The sequence below is a fragment of the Rhinopithecus roxellana genome, chromosome 9 (assembly GCF_007565055.1).
Source record: "Rhinopithecus roxellana isolate Shanxi Qingling chromosome 9, ASM756505v1, whole genome shotgun sequence".
Classification (NCBI taxonomy): Eukaryota; Metazoa; Chordata; class Mammalia; order Primates; family Cercopithecidae; genus Rhinopithecus; species Rhinopithecus roxellana.
In genome coordinates this window covers 41403704-41427298 of record NC_044557.1, presented here as the reverse complement: position 1 = coordinate 41427298, position 23595 = coordinate 41403704, and the positions used below count along the sequence as shown (strand labels likewise).

The 23595-nt window shown below is 39.3% G+C and overlaps 1 protein-coding gene across 1 annotated transcript in view; it reads left to right on the top strand.

Annotated features, from left to right (window-relative positions):
- CSMD1 (CUB and Sushi multiple domains 1) overlaps positions 1-23595 on the top strand; it is a 2044058-nt gene that overhangs the window by 1261623 nt on the left and 758840 nt on the right. Inside the window, exon 6 of the mRNA XM_030937494.1 lies at positions 2744-2856. Coding sequence (XP_030793354.1) covers positions 2744-2856 — 113 coding nt within the window. The remainder of the gene's footprint in view (positions 1-2743; positions 2857-23595) is intronic.

Below are 23595 nucleotides of genomic sequence, written 5' to 3'. Positions count from 1 at the left end.
CACTCCCCAGTGAGATGACCCCAGTACCTCAGTTGAAAATGCAGAAATCACCGGTCTTCTGTGTCCCTCGTGCCGGGAGTTGGAGACTGGAGCTGTTCCTATTCGGCCATCTTGCTCCGCCCCTCTGTACTAATAGTCTTATATCACTGTATGAAATAGAAACTTACAGGGGGTTGAATACATATCAGTGCAGTGAAGTATTTTGAGAGCTTTGGGTACTATTAGTTATGTATATATTGTACATTAGAATAGTATCTGATGTGGAAAGGGTAGTCTTGCTTCTGTGCTTAATTTCAGAGTATATGTGTTTGTAGTTTTTAAATTTTCTATGTCTGCATTTAACATTTTTTGTATGTGTAATCTGTGTGTGTAAAAATAATTATTGTAATTTTTAATATACAAAGAAAACAATGATTTTTTTTTTTTTTTTTTTTTTTTTTTTTTGAGATAGAGTCTCACTCTGCCACCCAGGCTAGAGTGCAGTGGCATGGTCTCGGCTCACTGAGAGCTCCGCCTCCCAGATTCACGCCATTCTCCTGCCTCAACCTCCCAAGTAGCTGGGACTACAGGCTCCCACCACCACGCCCGGCTAATTTTTTGTATTTTTAGTAGAGACGGGGTTTCACTGTGTTAGCCAGGATGGTCTCGATCTCCTGACCTCGTGATCCACCCACCTTGGCCTCCCAAAGTTCTGGGATTACAAGTGTGAGCCACTGCGCCCGGCCACAATGATTTTTTAAAGTACATGTAAGTTCAATAAGTACAGGTGAGCTGGACAGACTGTGGGGTTTTTGAATCTAGTTTTTTAGACATTCTTAGTATTAGGCAAATAAGTATGTGGCCTATAGAATTTGTAACATAATCTCATCAGAAAAACAAAGAAAAAGGTGATTAAATGTGCCTTGGAGTCAGCTGTGTCCAGCTGTCACCAGCCAGTACTGCATAAATCCAAGTCAATAAGCAAATCTGAGCAGTGTACTTCTCTTACAGAAGATTATTTCAAACACGGGCATAAACACTGTTGCAATTGGTTACAGTCAAGATTTGGCTTTTAGCTTAAAGTAGATCCTGTACATTTTTAAACCTGAGAGTTGGAATAGAGCACCCTGACATCAGACAGCTTGACTGTGTATTTCATCTGGTGCTGCTTCCTGCAGGTAATAGAATAAGTAGGGAAATGCTCTCTACACAGATGACCCATTTTATAGCAAATCCTCTGCACAGAAATGAGATCCCCAGCTTTACCAAGCAGCTACGGTGCTCTCAGGCAGGCCCACACACAGCACCCCAGTTCTTCAAGTTCCTGCTAGAGGCAATTTGGTTAAACCCTCACAGATCATCTACCCGGATAAGCATCATTCTGAAAATAGAGTTGGTTACCAAGATGCAAAATAATCATTCACTGCATAACCACTTGTAGAGCACATGGAGAATGTGCTTGAGGTACATTTACATGTGCATCTGTATCATCTCTTTCCACTCCTTGATATAGGTATTTTCATGCCCAGTGTATACAATGGAAAACTGAGGTTCACAAGCATGATCCACCTCTGGTGCCTCACCTGGTGCAAAGTCGAGCCAGCACACAATCCTGTATCAGAAGCATCCTAATCCAGTGAGGCTTATGCCACTGAAAAACTAACTATGTCCCTTGCGCCTCTGACAGGCAGGAGCTTCACTATCTTAGAATGTTTTTATTCCTTCGTAAGCACACAAGGGTTTCAATAGTAAGAAATAAAACACATGATTGTTTCTGACAACTAAACTGCACGTTATAAAGGGAGCTGGATATTTTAAACAGCTTAATCAGAAACTGATTGCATCTTATTTTTAAAAGATTAATGCACTGCTTTCCTAAAACATAATTTTATTCCCTTGCAAATCTCTTCTGCAGTTCTTGTCATCAATCTCATAAATGGTCCTCTTCTTTACTTTGGAAGAATGGCCCAGGTTGTGAGTCCTGCAGATGGGATGCTGGGAATATAGGATGCTACCAAGCATGAGAAAATTTTTTTGGAGTCTCATTCAGGTTAAATAGAATTCCTGTCTTGTGGCTGGGTGTGGTGGCTCACGCTTGTAATCCTAGCACTTCGGGAGGCTGAGGCAGGCGGATCACCTGAGGTCAGGAGTTAGAGACCAGCCTGGCCATGATGGCAAAACTCTGTCTCTACTGAAAATGCAAAAATTAGCCAGGCATGATGGTGCATGCCTGCAATCCCAGCTACTCGTGAGGCTGAGGCAGGAGAATTGCTTGAACCCAGGAGGTGGAGGTTGCAGTGAGCCAAGATTGTACCACTGCCTTCCAGCCTGGGCAACACAGTGAGATTCCATCTCAAAAAAAAAAAAAAAAAAAGAATTAGTAAGTCTTCAAGTAACAAAGGCAGAATTTTATCATTTGCCTATTTCTTTTCCTTTTTTCTGATTCATTGTGATTAAGGTCCTGATGAAAAGAACTAAGCGATCAAAAGAATACCTTCTCCTGCATTCACCATTAATAAAGGAGAATCAAAGTATCAAATATTTTTGAAAATATTCATTGCATCAAGGGATTTAGCATGTACATTTGGGAAAAGATGAAATTATCTTGATCATTTTGAGGTTCAAAGTCAATTAATACATGGCCTCTGTTTTAAGCATCTCAAGATGAAGGATTTAAGTAATCAGATTTTAAGGTGGTTTTGATACAGGACATTTGATCTGTTGGTTTACAAGGGAGATTTTTTTTCCTCTTTCTCTTCTCTAGGCTAACTGGCATGAACCTCCCCTCTCCAGTTATCAGTAGCAAGAATTGGCTACGACTCCATTTCACCTCTGACAGCAACCATCGACGCAAAGGATTTAATGCTCAGTTCCAAGGTAAGGATGCTCCATCTTATAAGAAAAAAAAAAAGAGCGTAATATATCTTGATCCTTTCTAGCTATGAAATTTTAGAAGTGTGATAGATAAATAGCTTGAAAATGGCTTCTAATTCCTTTATTCACAGCTATCTATAGAAACCACATAGTCAACAGCTGGCAACTTACTAGTAAAACTATATCATTGTCACAGTATACAGGACATGTATAGTTTCTTGTTACACTGGAACAACTGCTCAGTTTTAATCAATAGCCATTTGTTATCATTTATTTTAATTGTTATACACATAACCTGTAAATATCCACAGCAGTTTGGCTATTGCATTTCTCTTCATGCTAAGAGTGCTATAGCGTATAGGTTGCATGAAAAAGCACAAAAAATATTGTGATATCACTTTTAATCCTAAAGGCCTTCACACCGCATAAATGCCTGATTCAGTAATTTACACATAGTGAACCTCAAAAAGAAAGATTCTGGATTTCTTGCAGCGGAGCAAAATGGGGAGTCTACAGTCATGAGGAGGGAGTTTGGTTTCTTTTTCTCTTTCGTTTCTAAGGTCTATACATAGATCGTATTGTATCATTTCCTGTATGTTTCTAATAATGAATATTCCTTATTAATACAGCAAAAAAACTATTGAATTTATTAAGCAGTCCACTGAAAATCATTCCACTTTGATTTCCAAATTAAAATAACATGACCGTGCTTGAAAATAATAGACCTTTCCAATCAAGCTGCCTAAACTTTCCCCACATTGTGATGATGAGAATGTTGGCCCCATTAAGGCAGCATTCCCTGAACACCTGCCACGTGCAAGAGAGGACACCAAGCCCTGCAGTGCCAGAGAAATGACAGCATCCTCCATGCTCCAGGAATTAGTAGGTCAGAGAGACAGTTTGCAGTTTGTAAATAACTCCCATGAAAGTCAGAATGCAAAGGGAACTCATTATAGCTCCTGCTGGAGATTCTAGTAATTTTTTGACAAACTGGTCTAAATATCTCTTATCTTACACATTTTAAAATCCATTTTGCTTTCATTGTTTCCTTCAGGATGACCAGTAGAAAAACAAGGGTCATTTGCAAGGAACGAAACACAGAGGGTGCTGAGAAGCACACATCATAACCAGCAGTTTTTATTTGCCACCCAGTGCCTGGGGCACATGATGTACACAGAACTCATCTGCCTCAGAATCCAGGGGCAAATTAGTTTCAATGAAATATGTTTGTTATTGTTGTTGTTGGGGGAGGGGGGCAGTGGACAGAGTCTTGCTCTGTTGCCCAGGCTGGAGTGCAGTTGTGTGATCTTGGCTCACTGCAACTTCCACCTCCTGGGCTCAAGTGATTCTCCTGTCTCAGCCTCCCAAGTAGCTGGGATTACAGGTGCACACCACCACACCCAGCTAATTTTGTATTTTTAGTAGAGACGGGGTTTTGTCATGTTGGCCAGGCTGGTCTTGAACTCCTGACCTCAGATGATCTGCCTGCCTCAGCCTCCCCAAAGTGCTGGGGTAACAGGCGTAAGCAACCGCACCCAGCCCCAAAATATATTTTAGACTTCATCAGGAACATTTTCCATCTCACCATGCCTTCTGATGTTGCCAGACATTCTTACCTTGATCTCCTTTGGTTGCAAAGAAGCTGCCCTGAAATTTTATTGGAGTGAAACTAATGTGCTTTCCCTTCACCTGGGGCCAGGCCAGGCTGATCCTCCTTTTCCATACCTGCTTGTATTTGCCTTTGTCTTGTGATGGCCATATACTCTGGCTGCAGTTAGAATGGAGTAAGTGTGGGATGGGCATATTGGTGGTGGGAGGTGGGCTCATACTGAGACTGGGTGGGTGTGAATGAGGAAGACTCCATGTGGTCTGGTAGGTAAATTCTATCTGCGCTTCCTCTACACTGATCCACATCTATGGATATATCCGTCCCATCCCTGATTTAACATAACCATAAGTCAATATTTACGATGCCAGTGGACTGATCATATAGTTACTTAGGTTGATTTACAGATTTGTCTCAAAATGTTAATTGATCTTTTCCTAGAGCTCTCAATAATTGAACAGCATTGAACTGAAGAAAAATTTCTAAGTATTTGTTGCTCAAACCTGATCAGTGAGCTTGGGATTTGTATCTGTAATTGAAAGAAAGGTTAAAAGTGGAATATCAAATTTGAAGTTTCTCCAAGATGGTAGATATAAGACACTTATTGGTTGGCTGAAAATAGCAATCACTTAGATGGATCAGACATTGACTTTAAAAGTTTAAAAAATACACAATTAATAAAAGTATTGTATAGAGAGTATATAAATTATATAAACAACACAATTGAATTCTAGAATTAAACTATATGTACCTTATATACACTTCATTCTTTTATATATTATAGAAGTATAAATTATAATTACATAATTTATATATAGTATAATATATGCTTAATTATATATTTAAGTATAAACATTTATACTTAAATTATAAAGTATATATAATTATATATAATTAAATTTAGATTTATATAATAAATATATAAATATATATTTATATATAGATGTATATGTGTATGCATATATACACACACACACATACTTTAATTGTATATATAAGGAGAGAGGAGTAAAAAATTTGGCATTTAATTCTAAAACAGGTTAAAAGGTGTGAAGGTGTCAGGAGAGGTAAGCCTGCCTTAACAGTAATGTATTAGGAAACATTTCGAGGCTGAGTTTGAAGTTCATCTCCAAGACAACACGGTACAATGAAGTTACCTTTTTTCATTAGCACATGGGCCTTACTGAACAGGGGACTTCATGCTTATAACCTACATTTAGGCGCCGCCTGTGGAAGGTTAGGTTCGGTACTAGACGCCACCCTCTGAAGAAGAAGAAGAACCAGAGAGCAGCCAGGAAGATGACAAGACCCATCGGAAGGAGGATGGGAGGGAGCTTAGAGGGCGCATGGTGCCCAGTACGCAGAAAGGCACCGCGATTATTTTTCTGACTCCAGAGGGCAGAACCGTCACCAAGGAATGGAAGGTCCGGCGTGGTTGTTCTTGCCGATTCTAGAACAAACCGAAGGACACCAAAAGCTGGAGACAGAGCAACGGCTTAGGATGAGATGGGCCCTTGTCAGAGTCCCTGCCAGCCATCCAGTGGCCACCCCTCCACACCGGGCTGTCCTGATGTTTTGCAAATAAGATCCTCAAGTTCATTCCTTCAAAGGGCAAATGGGAAACCTTCTGTCACGCAGGGAAAACATTTGTTCAGCTGAGTCTTCCCCTTGTCTGTACTGAGATTGAAAACCAGGAAGCCCAGATGGTGTTGTACTTTTTATCTCAACTAAATACATTAAAGAAGGAAAACCTAATATTACTTTTGCCAACAAAAATTGCAAAACAAACAAAAAAGCATAGTCAATTGATACTTGGGAACTAATACGACAACAATACTAGTGAAAACTTACCTAATGTAAACATTATTTTGTTATTTTCTTATCTTTCCAAATGTTCTGTCAAACAACCTGAATCATATATATGATATATTTAACCTGAATCATATATATGATATATATATGTGTGTATATATGTGTGTGTATATATGTATGTGTGTGTGTGTGTATATATGATATATTTAACCTGAATCATATATATGATATATTTAACCTGAATCATGTATATGATATATTTAACCTGAATCATGTATATGATATATTTAACCTGAATCATGTATATGATATATTTAACCTGAATCATATATATGATATATTTAACCTGAATCATGTATATGATATATTTAACCTGAATCATGTATATGATATATTTAACCTGAATCATATATATGATATATTTAACCTGGATCATATATATGATATATATGTGTGTGTATATATGTGTGTGTATATATGTATGTGTGTGTGTGTATATATGATATATTTAACCTGAATCATATATATGATATATTTAACCTGAATCATGTATATGATATATTTAACCTGAATCATGTATATGATATATTTAACCTGAATCATATATATGATATATTTAACCTGAATCATGTATATGATATATTTAACCTGAATCATGTATATGATATATTTAACCTGAATCATGTATATGATATATTTAACCTGAATCATATATATGATATATATATGTGTGTATATATGTGTGAGTATATATGTATCTGTGTGTGTGTATATATATATAAAACAGAGAAGAACATTTTAAAAAGAACATACATTTTTATTCTTGGCATATATTTTATATTTTTAACATTATTGTAGTCACCTTTATCATTTATGGTCATTTGTGAGAACACGAAAATTCCATCAGTGTTACTCGAATTGATATGATTGCTGAGGATTTGGAATTCCTAGGAAACCCTTTGTGGTTCCTAAGCTATAGTTGAGCCCCCTGGTGGTCTGTTTCTATGAGAAACTGCTTTGTTATCCAGCGTATGATGCTTACACAGAATTGTGTAACTTCTCAGAAACAAATAATATATTCTTTTTAACTTGAAGCTTTTCTTGGTCAAATAAATGACAACCAACATAAAATATTCTTTCTACTCTTCCCTTATATTTTTAACTTTCATCTCCAAATTCTTTATTCTCTGAGTCTTACACTTTCTTCTTTGACTTTCACCTCTGCAATCATATAATCAAGTCATGCCAGAAGCAGTAGTAAGGCTGATTGACAAGTAAAACTGTTCTACAGTTGCTACTCTTAAAATCTATTCACTTTTAAAATAGCACTGTGAACAAAAGAAGTAGAAAATGCAGGGGAAAAAAAACACAATATATTTGCAGTATCTTCTGTGTATATTGGGCTCCGGTTGAAAGACAGATTTATGCAGGACACATTATTTCTTTAAATCAGCTGAAAATTGAGCCCATTCTTTATATGTTGCCTCCATCATTAATTATAATTAATGAAGTGCCTTGTTAGCACAATCCATCATCTAGACGTTTTCAATGTCTACAAGATAAATTTTTTGAAAATATATTAATCTTGAACCATGAGGGCCCCCTCACTACTAAATCGCCATCGAAGTGTTGGGCTCCAGTTTTACATATGTTTACCTGACTATTTATAAAATTACAATTTTCACAAAATGAAATTCCCATTGATTTTTTGTAACTGATAAATCATTTTGAAAGTAAGTGTTTGTAATAAAATTCCAATTTATATAGGGAACATTCATCTCATAAATCAAGGGAAACCCTGACAGTGTCAATAAAACTTGTGTTGACACAAATAATTAGTTTGTTTTTAAGTTATAGTTTCCTATAACTATTGATTTTCCCTTTTAATTAAAATGAAGAACTTTACACCAAATGGAGGCTTTCATGTTATTAGAAAGGCATTTTGAGTTATTGAAAGCCTCGTGTTCCCAGGTTATTCTAATTTAGATAAAACTCCCATATGCATTCCCCGTTCTCCGATGTTCACATTTTCTGCAATTTGAAATGCAGTTTCCAGAGCTCTATCTAGGACGCTACCTGGATTCTGGTGGCATGCATGGATGCCTCTCCTTTTAAAACAGTGTGAAAAAATAGTAACAACCATTATCTTGAACCTAGAAAGTGCTCAATTACGTTTAGTGGAAGGAATGGAGGAAATCAAGTGCTCCTATTCCCCTCAAGGCCCCACAGACGGCAGGAAGCGGTGGCTCACGCCTGTAATCCCAGCACTTTGGGAGGCTGAGGCGGGCGGATCATGAGGTCAGGAGATCGAGATCATCCTGGCTAACACGGTGAAACCCCGTCTCTACTAAAAATGCAAAAAACTAGCCGGGCGAGGTGGTGGGCGCCTGTAGTCCCAGCTACTCGGGAGGCTGAGGCAGGAGAATGGCGGGAACCCGGGAGGCGGAGCTCGCAGTGAGCTGAGATCTGGCCACTGCACTCCAGCCTGGGCGACAGAGCGAGACTCCGTCTCAAAAAAAAAAAAAAAGCCCCACAGACTATTGCTCTGCAGAGTGTCCAGAAACCTCCATGCGGGCCTCCTGCCTGTTTCCATGGCAGTGGTCATCCCTTACTCTCTTGTACTTGAGGGAACTATTAGGTAGGTATGGACTCATGAAGTATTTTTTCAATCAAAATAAATTAGTGAAATGTCTTATAACCTCTAAATAATTCTTAAAACCACTAAACCTCTATGAGAAAATAGTTTTTAATAATATAACTCATTCAAATCAGAAACACATAACCACTTTTCCTAAATATCTACTTTAATTTCTCTCAGAACAAAAGATTCTTGCAGTCTTAATGGCAGAGCTTTTAACACTTTGGAAAAAGTGTCCATCTATGCGTTCCAAGCGGCGGACTCTTACTCTGCACTTTTCATTAAGTACTTGTGATTAGCCAGTACCCCTTCTGCCTGTGTGTCTTTCTACCTTGTTTTATAAAATAGAAATAATCACATCCACCTTGCAGAATCATGGTGGATTTCTAATCAAATGGAAGAAAGTGGGGCAAGGGTTTTGTCCAGGGCCGGGAAGCGGGAGGGAGCTCGCCACACTGGGGACCTTCCTCATACTCAATGCCTCCCCAGCCCAAAGCAACTAAAACAAACAGCTTGAAATTCCAAATTTTAAAACATAAAGAACACAACGATTTTTTTTTTTTTTTGCACTATTGGTGGAAATCTGAATTGATATGACCATTTTAGAAAACTGGTTTACCATCCAGCTGAATATAAGAAACATTTCAGGCATGTGTCCAACAGAAATGAGTAGCTATGCACGACCGGTACAGAGAATGTCCACAGGAGATGCAAGTACCATTGTCAACCACTGTGAGTCACCTACATGTTCATTAACCATAGAACTAATAAATAATGTAGATGTGTACAATGGAATTCTAAACAAACATGGAAAGAAACTACCTCTATATGTAACAACATAGATGACTCTCACAATTTTTCATGAAAGGAAAAAAAAAAAAACATAAACCATATGATTCATTTACATGAAATTCAGGAATTTGCAAAGCTACGTATTCGCATGGATGACCATTAGTGAAAAAGAATACTGTGTCTGTATAATATTTCTGTAAAAAAGCATTTTCAAAGAAGATGATCAGAACAATCTCTTCTAGAAACTGACGAAGTGTTTAGAATTTGCTTGCAAATGGGGCCAGACAAAATTACCCAGAGAATCCCTCCTGGATGTCATGGGGTTATTGGATGGCAGAACGGAAAGAAGCTTCATCTCACATGCGGGAAATGGAGAGATGAAGGGCTGTGGCTGTTACCACACGGCTTGCAAATAGCAGAACCAGGATGTGAGCACAAGCTGCTGTGCTCTTGGCTTCACGTCAGTCTTCACAACTCTGTTTCTCCACCAGCTTGTCATACTGCTCCCACTACTTACAATCAGAACATATTTTAGTTGGGGGGTGGTGGACAGTGAGTTATTTTTGTGAAATAAAAATCCTAATGACAAGAGAAATTTTTTTGGATAGCTGTAATTTAGTCATAGCTTTATTTCTCAGACTGGCCTATTCCAAGCAGAAATCTGACAGGCCACTGTCCTGGTCCACTGTACTCCACATCAGTCCTCTTGGGCTGGCCATGTAATGACAATTTCTTAGCCCCACCCTATTGACCTTCATCAAAGATGATAAAACAGGCATGATTATTTTGTTTCTCTCAGTATATTAAGAAGTCATAAAGGTAAAAATTCATTCTGAACAGCTTTTGGGTATCTGGTAAGGATAGGAAAAATACACTTAAATTTTAGTTGTAATTATTTTGAGTAGATATTGGGGGTAATTTCTTACTAATGATGAAACAAGAGAATAAATTTCTGAAGAAAGATATGAAATATTATTCATCAGAGATGTTAAATTAATGAACAAAAATCCCACGCACACTAATGGAATACATGAACGTTTGAGTTAATGCCAGAATTTTAATTCAATGCGCTTTCATGTATTGATTTATTTTAAAGTTGTGTGTTTGAAATATTAATGCACATCAAATGTTTGCTGTTACATATAAAACCACTTTAAATCCTTCCTTTCTCTAAACTTCGAAATGTGGTTGACATTGGAGAATTGGGTGCCAACAATGGTATTCGGTAAATCACAGCTATTTAAAACAAATTAATACTTGGCAGTGACTGGTAAATTTTAAGTTCTTATGCTTGAAGAATATAAACATTTAGGTAGGTTATCATTCCTTTGGTAAATTGTCTTCCTGCAATTTATGTATATATGTATATATATTTATATATGTGTGTGTGTGTGTGTGTGTGTGTGTATATATATATATATATATATTTTTTTTTTTTTTTTTCTTTTTGTGACGGAGTCTCGCTCTCCCAGGCTGGAGTGCAGTGGCGTGATCTTGGGTCACTGCAAGCTCTGCCTCCCGGGTTCCCGCCATACTCCTGCCTCAGCCCCCCGAGTAGCTGGGACTACAGGCGCCCGCCACCTCGCCCGGCTAATTTTTTGTATTTTTTAGTAGAGACGGGGTTTCACCGTGTTAGCCAGGATGGTCTCCATCTCCTGACCTCGTGATCCACCCGCCTTGGCCTCCCAAAGTGCTGGGATTACAGGCTTGAGCCACCGCGCCCGGCCTGCAATTTATATTTTTGTGATGTGGAGAAAGAACTTATTCTGGCTTTCAGCATATCAGCCCTAAACTGCTCTTATTTTCAGCGTATCAGCCCTGAACTGCTCTTATTCTTCATGTTCTCTGTCTCATGCAGGCAATATCGTTGGCCAAATCTGCAGACAGTGTTTCATGTTTACTTCCTAAATATCCGTCTGTACCTCTTGTAGGTAGTGGTGTGCTTTGGAACGGTAAGCATGATTGTGTCTACTGTACATATTAGGAAGTTGTCCACCAAAGTCTTCAAGATTTACATTGACCAACTAGTCATGATGTCTGGCCTTTCCCCTGCTGGTCTGCTGCTGTGACCAGGTTGGTAAGCTGCTGCAGTGACTGCTCCCCAAGCAATTACCTACATGATAGTGTAGGGAAACCATAGATCAGTCACACCTGTAGGGAAACCAGGAAACCTTCAAAGGCACAGGTTACATTGCTTGTTCTCTTAATGATCTGAATCAAGCTTCTGAAATTGAATGGCAAAGCTGTTGCTTAATGAAATAAGGAATCCAGGCTGAGGAGGGTAACTTCCTGACTCCAGCAGCTGCCGGACTTCCCTGGGGATCCATGCCCCTTGTGGAAAGATAACGCAAATGCCTCAGAGTGTCAGTGGAGTGCTCAGAATGAATCCAGAGATGAGTTCCAAAATGGCTGAGGAGCAAGCGTAGCAAAAGATGAATGTGGCAACCACTGAAAATTGTGATGATTAGATCCTGGGCAAGTTTCCTCTTGCCCACGTGCAGAATCTGGTTTCCTCAAACTGTCTCAAATTATGTCGAGTTGGCATTTACTCACCTGTTTGTAAGGCCTTTCTTTGTCACAGCAATTTTGAAGAAATGTCTCAGAGGATTCCCTCCTGCTAGTCAACTCAGTCTCAGTGATAGTTTTTAAAAGGCTCATGAGATTCCAACCAGGTTCCTGCAGAGTTGACCATCATGTTCTTTACTGTTGTAAAGGTGGCATATTCTTCTCCAGGGGATCCTTGTAGTTAACTTTCGACCATGGCATTGTCTACAGTTTACTGCCCCAAAGAATATAACAGAGAAATAATAGAATTCAAAATGTTTTTCCGTAGATATTTTTAAATTTGTGTTGAAAGTAGTAAGAGCTTTGCTTTTTCAAGACACATATCCAGGGCTACAGTTCAGCTTGTATGTTCACAATGGTTGTTAAAATGTTGAGTTATTTTCATCAGATGATAAATATTCACTGTCCAGAGAATCCCAAGAGCCTCCCAGCCCCAGCTCCTCTAGGCTTTGCTACAAAAGGCCTCAGCCCCGTCCTCAGTAAAGCCCTCAGAGGCCTCAGCCTGCTTCAGGCCCACTCAAGTAAAGTGCTCAGGATGTTTGAACATCATCTTTTACTCTTTGTGATAAGCATTTAGGTAATATAACATTCAGTTCCATAGATATATGAAACAAAATAAATATGAATGTCATTCATTCTGAATAAATATACACCAAGTCTTGAGAGTACCTGCATTACTGTAATTGTGTAAGTCACTGACTCTTCATTTCTTAGCCCAGACAATGTTTCATGTTGATTTGCCATATATCTGTAGGCATCGCTTGTAGATAGCGTGTGCTTTGGAACTTGAAGCATTACAGTGTACACTGCACATGTTAAGTTGCCCACCAAAGTCATCAGCATTTACATTGATCAGCTAGTCATGGGAGTCTGGCATGAAAATAAAGAAATGAGTCTTTGAATGTATTTTATTTATTTATTTATTTATTTTTGCCTCCAAAATTTAAAAGTCCTAGTTAAAATCTAGTTTGCTAGGTTTTTTCTTAGTTAAAATCTTTCTCTGGAATAAAACCTCAGGTAATTCATTAACCTGGGTTCCAAATCTGGTCCTGCTGTGCCCTGTTTAGAAATCACTGGAAGCCCACAGGGTATGACAGGCAGAGTCGATGCTGTCCACACCGTGTCCCCATTCGCCTTTTCAGACTCGTCTTTTAATCCATATTCCAAAGTTCCCAGGCTCCTGCTCCAAACACGTACTGTGGCTTGAACACATCATCCCTGTCCTGAACTCCCCCTTCTGTCAGACCTTCCATGTCCTTGTCATTCCAGAAAAGTGAAGAGACAAGTCTCAATCATTTCAGGAGGTTTATTTGCCAAAGGGAATGATGCATGCTGGGGAGACAGGTCTATGTCCTTCTCGGAAGATGATTTTGAGGGCTCCACATTTAAAGGGGAATGGGCAGGATATTGAGAAATACACAATTTTCATGTAACAGGGGGTAGGGGAAGATCATCATTCATGCCTCTGTCTGGCTCAGTGATTCTGCATTTTTTTACCTAAGATGACACAGATGAATGGGTCAGAGGAAAAAGGCAGGGAATCTGACTGGATTTTACATACGATAACACAGACGAATGGGTTCGTGGAGGAAGCAGATACGCATTTGTGTCTGGCGGGCAAGGGGGTAACTGCAGCTATAAAGATAAGCTATCAATTTACATTGCCATGGTGACATTTTAACAGAAACACCTGGAAGTAATGATCTTGCAGCTCACTAGGAATATCTTTATGGGAAAAAATATGAGGAAGTGTGTAGCTTTTCATCTTGTAGTCACCTTATTTAGGAACCGAAAAGGGGGAGGAAGGTTTTCGAGACCCAGTTCCCAGCTTGATTTTTCCCTTTGGCCTAAAGAGTTTGAGGTCCCAAGATTTAAGTTTCTTTCGCACCCTGCAACCACACTTGTTTATTTCCATTCTTCTTTTTGAAGAAACTTTTTTCCAGTCTTCTAAGTCAGTGTCATTTACTTATTCAGAAGTCCCCCCATAATACTTATCCTTTTCTTACACCATCCTCACGTCACACTATTCCGCACAATGCAGTTTTATGTGTGGGCAGCAAATTATCTGTTTTTCTAAAGAGCAAAAGCCGCAAGTTATTTGTTACTTCCAGCATCCAGCAAAGCCATCTCCAGAGAGGCAGAATTCACTTCATGTTCACTGAATGACTCCTAGAATATTTCAATGCCAGAGCAAAACAAAACCACAGAAAAAGGGCAGAATCCTCTGTATTCATGAAAACAGTCGTGTAACACAGTAGAGAGATGTTGGCTTTTGGAGCCTGAAGACCTTTGTGGCGCTGAGCAAGTCTCTCAGTTCTTTTAAAGGTTTGTTTATCCAGCAGTGAATTGGAGCTAACCCCAGGTGCCATACAGGAACCATGGGGGTCAAGTGAGACAAGTGTGCTGGGTGTGTGTTCTAAGGGTGGCGTGGATGTTACTGCTTCCACTAGTTGTGTGGTCTGTGCCTCGTGGTCTCCTCTCAAGAAGATGAGTGTGACCTGAGGCTGCTCAGCGCATTCTCACAGGAGGTACTCTGTTATCTCTTACAGTCATAGCACATTTACAAATGCAGAAGTAACTCTTCACAGGGAAGAAGCTGGGTCTCCTTATATCAGGAGTTCTCTGTGTTTTTTGTTTGTTTGTTTGTTTGTTTCCTCTCTTTCTCTGATCCTGTGCAAGCTTCTCAGGTGATTAAACTGGAATGCAGACACTGAGTGTAGGTGTATGGGAGAGACGCCCTTCAGGATGAGCAGAAGGAAAAGTGGACCTGGGCCCGTCTTAGGGGGAAGCACTAACAGCCCAGGGGCAGACATAGTGCATCACTCTCTTCACCACGTCCACAGGCGGTTTTGTTTTACTTTCAGTGCAGCGCCAAATAACCATCAGAAATGTTTTTAAAAATATGTAAGTCATAGACTGTAGGCCTATTGTAAGCGATAGATAGAGGAGCACAGTTAAAAATTTACTGAGTCTCTCTGCAGGGGGTTATAATTTTACTTATAGCTCTCGAAAAATATTCGGGCCAGATTCCCCACTGAAATGTTAGTGTAAGTTATGGACTGTCTCCCTGGATACCAGATTTCATAAACATTTGTATGAACTTTTGTTTACCTGAAATCTTAGGGATAATAAAATGTCAAGGTGAGAATTAGGTCTATCTACAGAAAATCCAGATTGGAATGATCACATCTCCTTAATGGTGGGCTATAAAAGACCCACTTTACAGAAAGGTGATAGACGTGACTAGGTAGATAGACAGATAAATAGACTCATGGACAGGATTTCTCATCAGCAGATCCAGGTGGGTGCACCAGGATGTGAGGCAAGAATGTGCTGAGTGAGTGGGAAGCTGGGAAGAAAAGGAGATAATTCCAGCCTCCAAAGGCAATTTGCAAGGTTAAAAAAAAATCAAGATTGTTTGGAAAAAGTGGAATTAGGTTTGACATTTGTGGAAAACAATTATGAAAAAGTAAGTTTGGGCCAGGATATGATTGACATGGTAAGGAACTGGAACTTTTGCCTTTGGTGCACAAGAGGTTGCTGAAGCCGACCTGAGTAGATTTGAGAGAGAAAGGGCAGAGGGGCCATGTTGGGTCAGAGAGAAATGGGCATATTCCCGCAAATAAATTCAACCACCACTGGGTACTTTCTTCTTTCTCAGTAGGAATGTCCGTTCAGAGACAGAAATTTTGCATAGTGTTTATTTACCAGTTGGAAGTTTAGAAATCCTTATTACTTTTTATTTTGCTAGAAGTTATCTGTCTGCACTATTTGCACCGAATAATTCAGGTTCTAACAAATAGTCTTAAAGTCAAACAATGCATATCGTAAATGGGTAGAAATGAATGTGCCTACTAAAAACTGTAAAACAAATGGAGATGGGAAGTACATTTTATTTGTTGAATATGTATAATTGCTACCCCATCTGTCATGATGTAGGCACAGAAAATGATTAACTTCAGGAGCTGGATGAGAAAACCTGGCCGTATAGGCCCTTCTCCTTCTGTGTCCCCTCTCACTGTCAAACTTCTTGAAAGGGAAGCTGCAAACCTCTTTAACTATTTAGCCTATGACCTACTAAACCCTACCGCATGGACTCCTACCTTCTTCTTCTGTTTTTTTGTTTGTTTTGTTTTGAGACAGAGTCTTGCTCTGTTGCCTAGGCTGGAGTGCGATAGCGCGATCTCGGCTCACTGCAGCTTCTGCCTCCCAGGTTCAAGTGATTTTCTACCTCAACCTCCTGAGTAGCTGGGATCACAGGCACCCTCCACCGCACCTGGCTAATTTTTGTATTTTTAGTAGAGACGCAGTTTTACCATGTTGGCCAGGCTGGTCTGGAACTCCTGACCTCAAGTGAGTGATCCGTCCGCCTTGGCCTCCAAAGTGCTGGGATTACAGGCATGAGGCACCTCTCCTGGCCCCTCTGTCTTCTTCTGATCCCAGTTTTCTCCCATTCCTGTGCACAGAAGCTGAGTATGGCTCTGCCTCATCCTCTCCTATACTGTCCTCCACTGGGCAGTCTGTTGCCTGCATAGCCTTGCTAAGCTGATGCTCAATGTAAACATAGTGAGTTTTCACTTCACTTTCTTCTCTGCTTTCCTTGGTGGAACTAGGTACCAAGTCTTTTAGACTCTTCCTTTGCAATTTGTTTTGTTTGCTTTGACTCCTCTTCCCCAATACATCTCATAAAATCTACATCCCAGGTCCCTACACTTGTCTCTTTACCAGCATCAAATCACAGTACCTCAGCACCTGCTAGTCCTCCTTCCTGTGTGTGCCATATAACTTTCCCTGTGGCAGAAATCCTTCCTTCTCCTTTCTGTCTGTATTATCATCATCCGTGAACCCTCCTCTGAGTGTTTTACCAGCGAGGGATGTCTCCCACTTCTGAGTTCTCCTACAAAAGGCTACTTATTTTTCTATATCAGGCATTTGACTCTTAATCAGCATTGCATTTTATCATCAGTTATTCTTTAAATTTGTGCTGCCCAATGAAAGGAAGGCAGATCACTTGAGGTCAGGAGTTCGAGACCAGCCTGGCCAATATGGTGAAACCCCGTCTCTACTAAAAATACAAAACTTAGCTGGGTGTGGTGGTGGGTTCCTGTAGTGCCAACAACTTGGGAGGCTGAGGCAGGAGAATTGCTTGAACCTGGGAGGCGGGGGTTGCAGTGAGCCAAGATCACGCCATTGCACTCCAGCCTGGATGACAAGAGCAAAACTCTATCTCAAACAGGAAAAAAAAAAAAAAAAAATTAAATTCTGTAAAATGAATGCCTTTGTTGCATCTTTTACTCTGTGAAAAGCAGCATATTGTAAGTGGCTACAAATTTTATTTCTATTTCAATGACACCCAGAAGAATCCAAGACAATTTTAATGACAGGGATCCTGAAGGAGAATCGAACTCCAGCATTAATTTCTCTGTAATTTTTAGAGAAAATGTCCTCTTTGCTTGAAGGCTGCAACTAGCGTTGTTTACTGGAGATTCTTCAACTTCCCTGCTTTTTTAATTGTCCTGAATGTAAAATGTCTGCATTCTTTGTTACTAAAAAAAATTGAAAAAAATTTTTTTTTTTTTTACATTATTTCCATTGATGTCAGCTGGCTATAGCATCTATTGCTATTGTTGTGGTGATTGTGAATCAATAGTTTGAAAATTATAATACTCATTACGTCACTCAAAATCATTTCAATATCCCTTATTCAAAACTCTTATATGATTTGCAATTTATGCTGAGGAAGTCGTAATTGCAGTCATTTCTTTTGAAATACGGTTATAGCAGAGGATTCTTTAGAGATTACCGCTTAGGTTTCATTTCATTAGCTAATTTTAATCTGATTGGCTCTAGGCAGGAAGCCTATAGTTTTGCATGTTCATATGATCTTCTTAGCAACAGGTATTTAAATAATAAATAAAGTCCTTTGTGCTATTTGACTAGTTAGACTTAAATGACAGCTATTGAAAATTATTTTTTAAAAACCACTGAATGTTCATAAACATCTCACTTTTCCTAGCTACATGAAAGGACTGATGTTGCCTTCCTTCTTCCTGTAGAAATTGAGTCATGTTTTATAAATGATGAACAGGAACTTTATTTGTAAAGTCGTGCTCAAAAAAGATTAGCTTAAAAAAGTCTCTGGGAAAACCCATAGATAAGAAATCCCTTTCAAATGACCTCAATGAACATATTTGTATGCAATAAACGCAAAACCTTTTTGACTTGTTCCAGTGGTTGTTACCTTAACACTTTATTATACCGAATCCAAAATGTGCATGTCTTCACATTTTAATATCTCCAACAAAGGGGTCATTGATTTGGTCATATTTTGTCTTTGTCCTCTCTGTGTGGTGCATAAAATATTGCCACAGCTCACAGTCAGCCTGTGTTAGGTTTGATGCAGTGCCGTAAAAATACTGGTTGATGTGCTTTTAGACATTTCTCATTTCCTGGACAAGCAGACCCTCTCTTTGTATCACCCCATCCTTTCCTGCTCTCCTTCCTCAGAGCCCTGGTGCAGTTCTAGAACCTTCTCCCACCTGGGCCACGTGCCTTTCCTGAGGTGAAGAACAAAGACCCTCAGAAGAAAGTAAAAGAGGGGTGACCGGGCACAGTGACTCAAGCCTGCAATCCCAGCACTTTGGGAGGCCAAAGCGAGCGGATCACGAGGTCAGGAGATTGAGACCATCCTGGCTAACCCAATGAAACCCCATCTGTACTAAAAATACACACACAAAAAAAGTTAGCCAGGCGTGGTGGTGGGCGCCTGTAGTCCCAGCTACTCGGGAGGCCGAGGCAGGAGAATGGCGTGAACCCGGGAGGCGGACCTTGCAGTGAGCTGAGATCGCGCCACTGCACTCCAGCCTTGGCGACAGAGCAAGAATCTGTCTCAAACAAACAAACAAACAAAAAAGTAAAAGGGGGGCAACGAAAAATACTGGGGTCCTACCGGAGCTAAGATTTGGGTTGATTAAACTTGTAAAGTAATATAAATAAGATTCAGTCTAAAAGTAATATACCATGTGGTACAGTCTTGCAACACAGGAATTTAAACATTAACAGATTTCCCTATGAACTCTAAAGGTTCAGCACTGAGAGCCCCTTTGAAAGACTTCACATTGTTAGTTTTCAAAAAGTGAAGCATTCCCAGATTTAATTAGCATTCCTTTTTTTCAATTGGCATGTAATAATTATACATATTTATGGAATACAGAGAGATATTTTGAAACATAACATGTGTAGTGATCAAACCGGAGTAATTAACAGGTTCATCACTTCAAACATTTATTATGTCTCTGTGTTGGGAACATTCAAGATCCTCTCTTCTAACTATTTGTAAACATGTGATAAGTGGCTAACTGCAGTCACACTGTGGGGCCAGAGAACACTAGAACAGATTCGTCCTGTCTAGCTATAATTTTGTATTCTTTCTAAAGCCAATCTGCAGCTTTGTCAGAAGCTTCAAAGGATGAGACCAGAAGGCCTGGGAAAGAAGCTTGAGGACAGGAATGGGGATTGCATTCCTTATAGATTCCAGCGTGCATCAGATACTTCAACAACTGCAGACATTGTTTAAACTTACAATTAACTTTTATCTCAATAAAGTGTAAACTTACAGAATAAACTCCCACTATTCCGAAATGAAACCTATGTCAGGTGAAATGTGAAAACATAACAACACAAAACGAGAAAACAGAAAAAAGAAAGACATATTTACATATAACAAAATATATCTCTGAATAGACCATGTGTTAAGTTTGAACAGGCCTTTCTGTGCATGCAAATATGCCCATTAACCATGGACAGAGGGAAGACCAGGGAAGCCTTACAGATTTTGAGACTACGAATGAAATGTGAATGTAATAAGTAACACTTATTGATGCCTATTTTAAATGAAGAGAAACATGGTGTCACGTGTATGAGCATATCTTCATCGTGCACCCAGTTGACGGCGGTTGTTTTATTTTACATTACGCCGAATTTGTCTTTGGAATTAGGGTTGGTGACCACAGGGTGGCACCTTCCATGTGACCATGTGCATTCAGTGGAAAGTCATAGCTGTTATCTAAGCCCTGTCTAACGCATGTCTTCTCTTGGTCCCCTCAGTGGTGACTGCTGCCACCTGAGGCTGTTTGCCATCCCCGTGACAAGAGCACAGAGCCCTGAAAAGGGAAGGGCATTCATGTTTGGTGGCAGGACCAGTATTTGCATTTCTGATCACCAGGATCAAAACGCTAACTTAAATTATGTATTCACTGCACGTGTGAGCTTCGAGTAATTTTCCCCCAAAATTGAAATAAATGTGTGATAACCACCATGCATACTTTATGAGCAGAATGTACAATCGTAGTTATTTTTGCCAGGCCCCAATGCATGTATGCATTGTAGGATGTATTAAAATATGCAAAACCCACATACAAACATCTAAGACTTCTCTTCCTGCCACTGTGGTATTCGCTATTTTCTGTTAGGGCTCTCTTGCTTTTTAAGTAGCATAAAATTCACAACTTCATATAATTTATTTCTGTGCTTATTAAATGTATAGATCAAAGGGCATATATTTTATTACACATATCTACTAAATGTATTTAGTAAATAAAAGTGTATATTAGAGCCCACACAATGCTAATGGAAAGAGACTATAGTAATCATTTACTTTAATGTTTGCGACTTACAGACACCAGAAAGGGAGACATGGCTCCTTTTTGCTCCCCTAGTTTGTCACTGCATTCTTCTGCAATTTATTACAAGTAATTTAGTTGTTTCTTTTAAGAATTTCCCTGGACGATTATCTACCTTTAGAACAAAAGCCAGAGTTCAAGGGAATTCTCACTTGGCAAAGACTAAATAAGGCTGACTTGACATTAAATGGATTATGTTTTGGTGGTTGTAAATACTACTACCATCTTGGCTGTTTTTGTTTTTCTCCTTTGATTTCAGATGATTTCATGCAAGCATAGGAGCATAAATGAATGTGGTTAGAGAAACTTTAATTAAATATCACCACCTCAATTTGGAAGTCAGAAACGTGAAGACAAGAAATTGTAATCGATTTTCCTGGTCGGTGTGGATTGTTGGGGCATCCAAAGTAGCTTAAAAAAGGCTTAGTAACTGAGAGAGTGATCTCTCTTGACAGTGTTTTAAATGACATAAGAGGAAATATACTACTCTGTGCAAGGACTTTGATAAAAATAAACCAGTCACAGTGGCAATAGACAGCAAAATTTTGGCATTTAACAATGTTTTCTTTAATTCTAAAATAATTTCCATTTCTTGTCACTAAAAGCATTATAGAAATAAAATAAAGATTGCACAGTGAAGGATGTGATTGAGAAAGGAAGGTCACATTAGGAATATGAGGTTTGTGGTCAGCTAACTTTGCCTTCTGAAGGAAGTCACATCAATTTACTTTAGCAAGATAAACTTATACGCCATTACTACTAATCAGCTTATCTCTAGAGAGCAAAAAATCAATGATCATTTCTCCTGATAGTCACTGTTTGTGATAAGGATAGGGAAAGCAATTTTTATTAAAGTAATAGTCCCTGTTCCCATCTAACTTAAGATTAAAATACAATATGGGACTACTGTAGTTACATGACTATAATATAAATGAACACTGACTTTCAAATCCACTTAAAGCACTTTATAATTGGACTAATCATGGAACCACAGACATGTGTGGAATGTCAAATGACAGGAGTTTGGGGAGAGGGCTCAGGGAGAAACCCTACCCAGAATGCTTCACACAGAACGTTCCGGTAGGAGGTACACAGCACCTTCTATGTGCCAGGCATGGCTTTCACCCATTTATATATAGACATACGTAACATCCCAGCAGCCTCGCAAAACAGTGCCTATTTATGTCACTCCCACTTTGCCGATGAGGAACTGAGGCAAAGCCACACAGCTAATGAGTGGTAAAGGTGAACTTGAAGCCAGGTGGTGTGAAGCAGGTGTGTCCTTATCCACAGCTCCGTTCTGCAGAAGCTGAGTCAGGTGCTACAAGATCTGGGCCATGAGAAAGATTCACTCTGCCATTGCGTGCTGTTGCGGGAGCCAGGGCCTGGGAGCCACGGTGAGGTAGGAGGTAAACACATTGGAAATGGTATTCTACTCACGTGGTCCACACCTGTGATCCCAGCAATTTGGGAAGCTGAGGTGGGAGGATCACTTGAGCCCAGGGTTTCGAGACCAGACTGGCCCTTGTAGTGAGACCACATTGCTACAATTTTTTTTTTTTTTTTCATTAGCCATGCATGGTGGTGGTTTTCATCTGTGTCCCAGCTTCTTGGGAGGCTGAGGTAGGAGAATCGCTTGAGTCCAGGAGGTGGAGGCTGCAGTGAGTCATGATCACCCCACTGCACTCTAGCCTGGGTGACAGAGTGAGACCCTGTCAAACACACACACATACACACAAATGTTGGGTGAAAATCAAATTGTGTTAATACACATAGAATATGAATAGATGCAGATGTAATGTGATTACAGGGTTTTATGAGTACTGAAAAGATTTAATATATGTAAAATGCATACAACAGTGTTGGAAACATAGAATTTATATAATGAATCTCCTTCACACCTGCTTTAGATAGTTATTTGTATTTCTATTCCCTGTATATTTTTTTTAATCCACAGTACTTATTCCCAATGAAAACACGTATTTTACCCATTTACCTGTCTACTGTTTATTTTCTTTCCTCAGAAGGAAAGCTCTAGGAGGGCATAATTTTTTGTCTGTTTTATTTACAACTCTGTGTCATATATTTGGAAGAATTCTAGGCATAAATTAGGAAATCAATACATATTTTCAAAATGAATACTGATAGAAACTGTAATTGGCAAGATTAGCAAGGAGCATGCGTGGTATCTGTATAATATTGTGAAGGCTAAAGGTGTTGTAGGCCTTGCTCCAAATGAGTTTCTGTTGTCCACAAATTTAATCCTGAGAGCAAGCCTCTTCAGAAGGCAGTCCATTTCTCACCTGAGTGAACCAGGGCACCAAGAGATTCAAACTTACCCGTGGAGAGAGGTAAATGAATAGTGAAGTCAGACATTGAAGCAAGTCATGCCGACTCATTTTTTTTAAAAAAGCAGAATTTGCTTTTTACTGTGTAACTGGACAGAATCAGTAGCTATTGGACATGGAAATATTAATATATTGACACAGAGACTTTTAAAACATTTTGCCTAGTACCTGCATTTTCTAGATGCATTCTGGAATCACCTAAGGACTTTGTAAATTATACAATTGCTCAAATCCCAAAATTAAAAGTCTTGAGTCAGTATTTATAGAATCTGTGTGTGTGTGTATGTTTTGTTTGTTTTT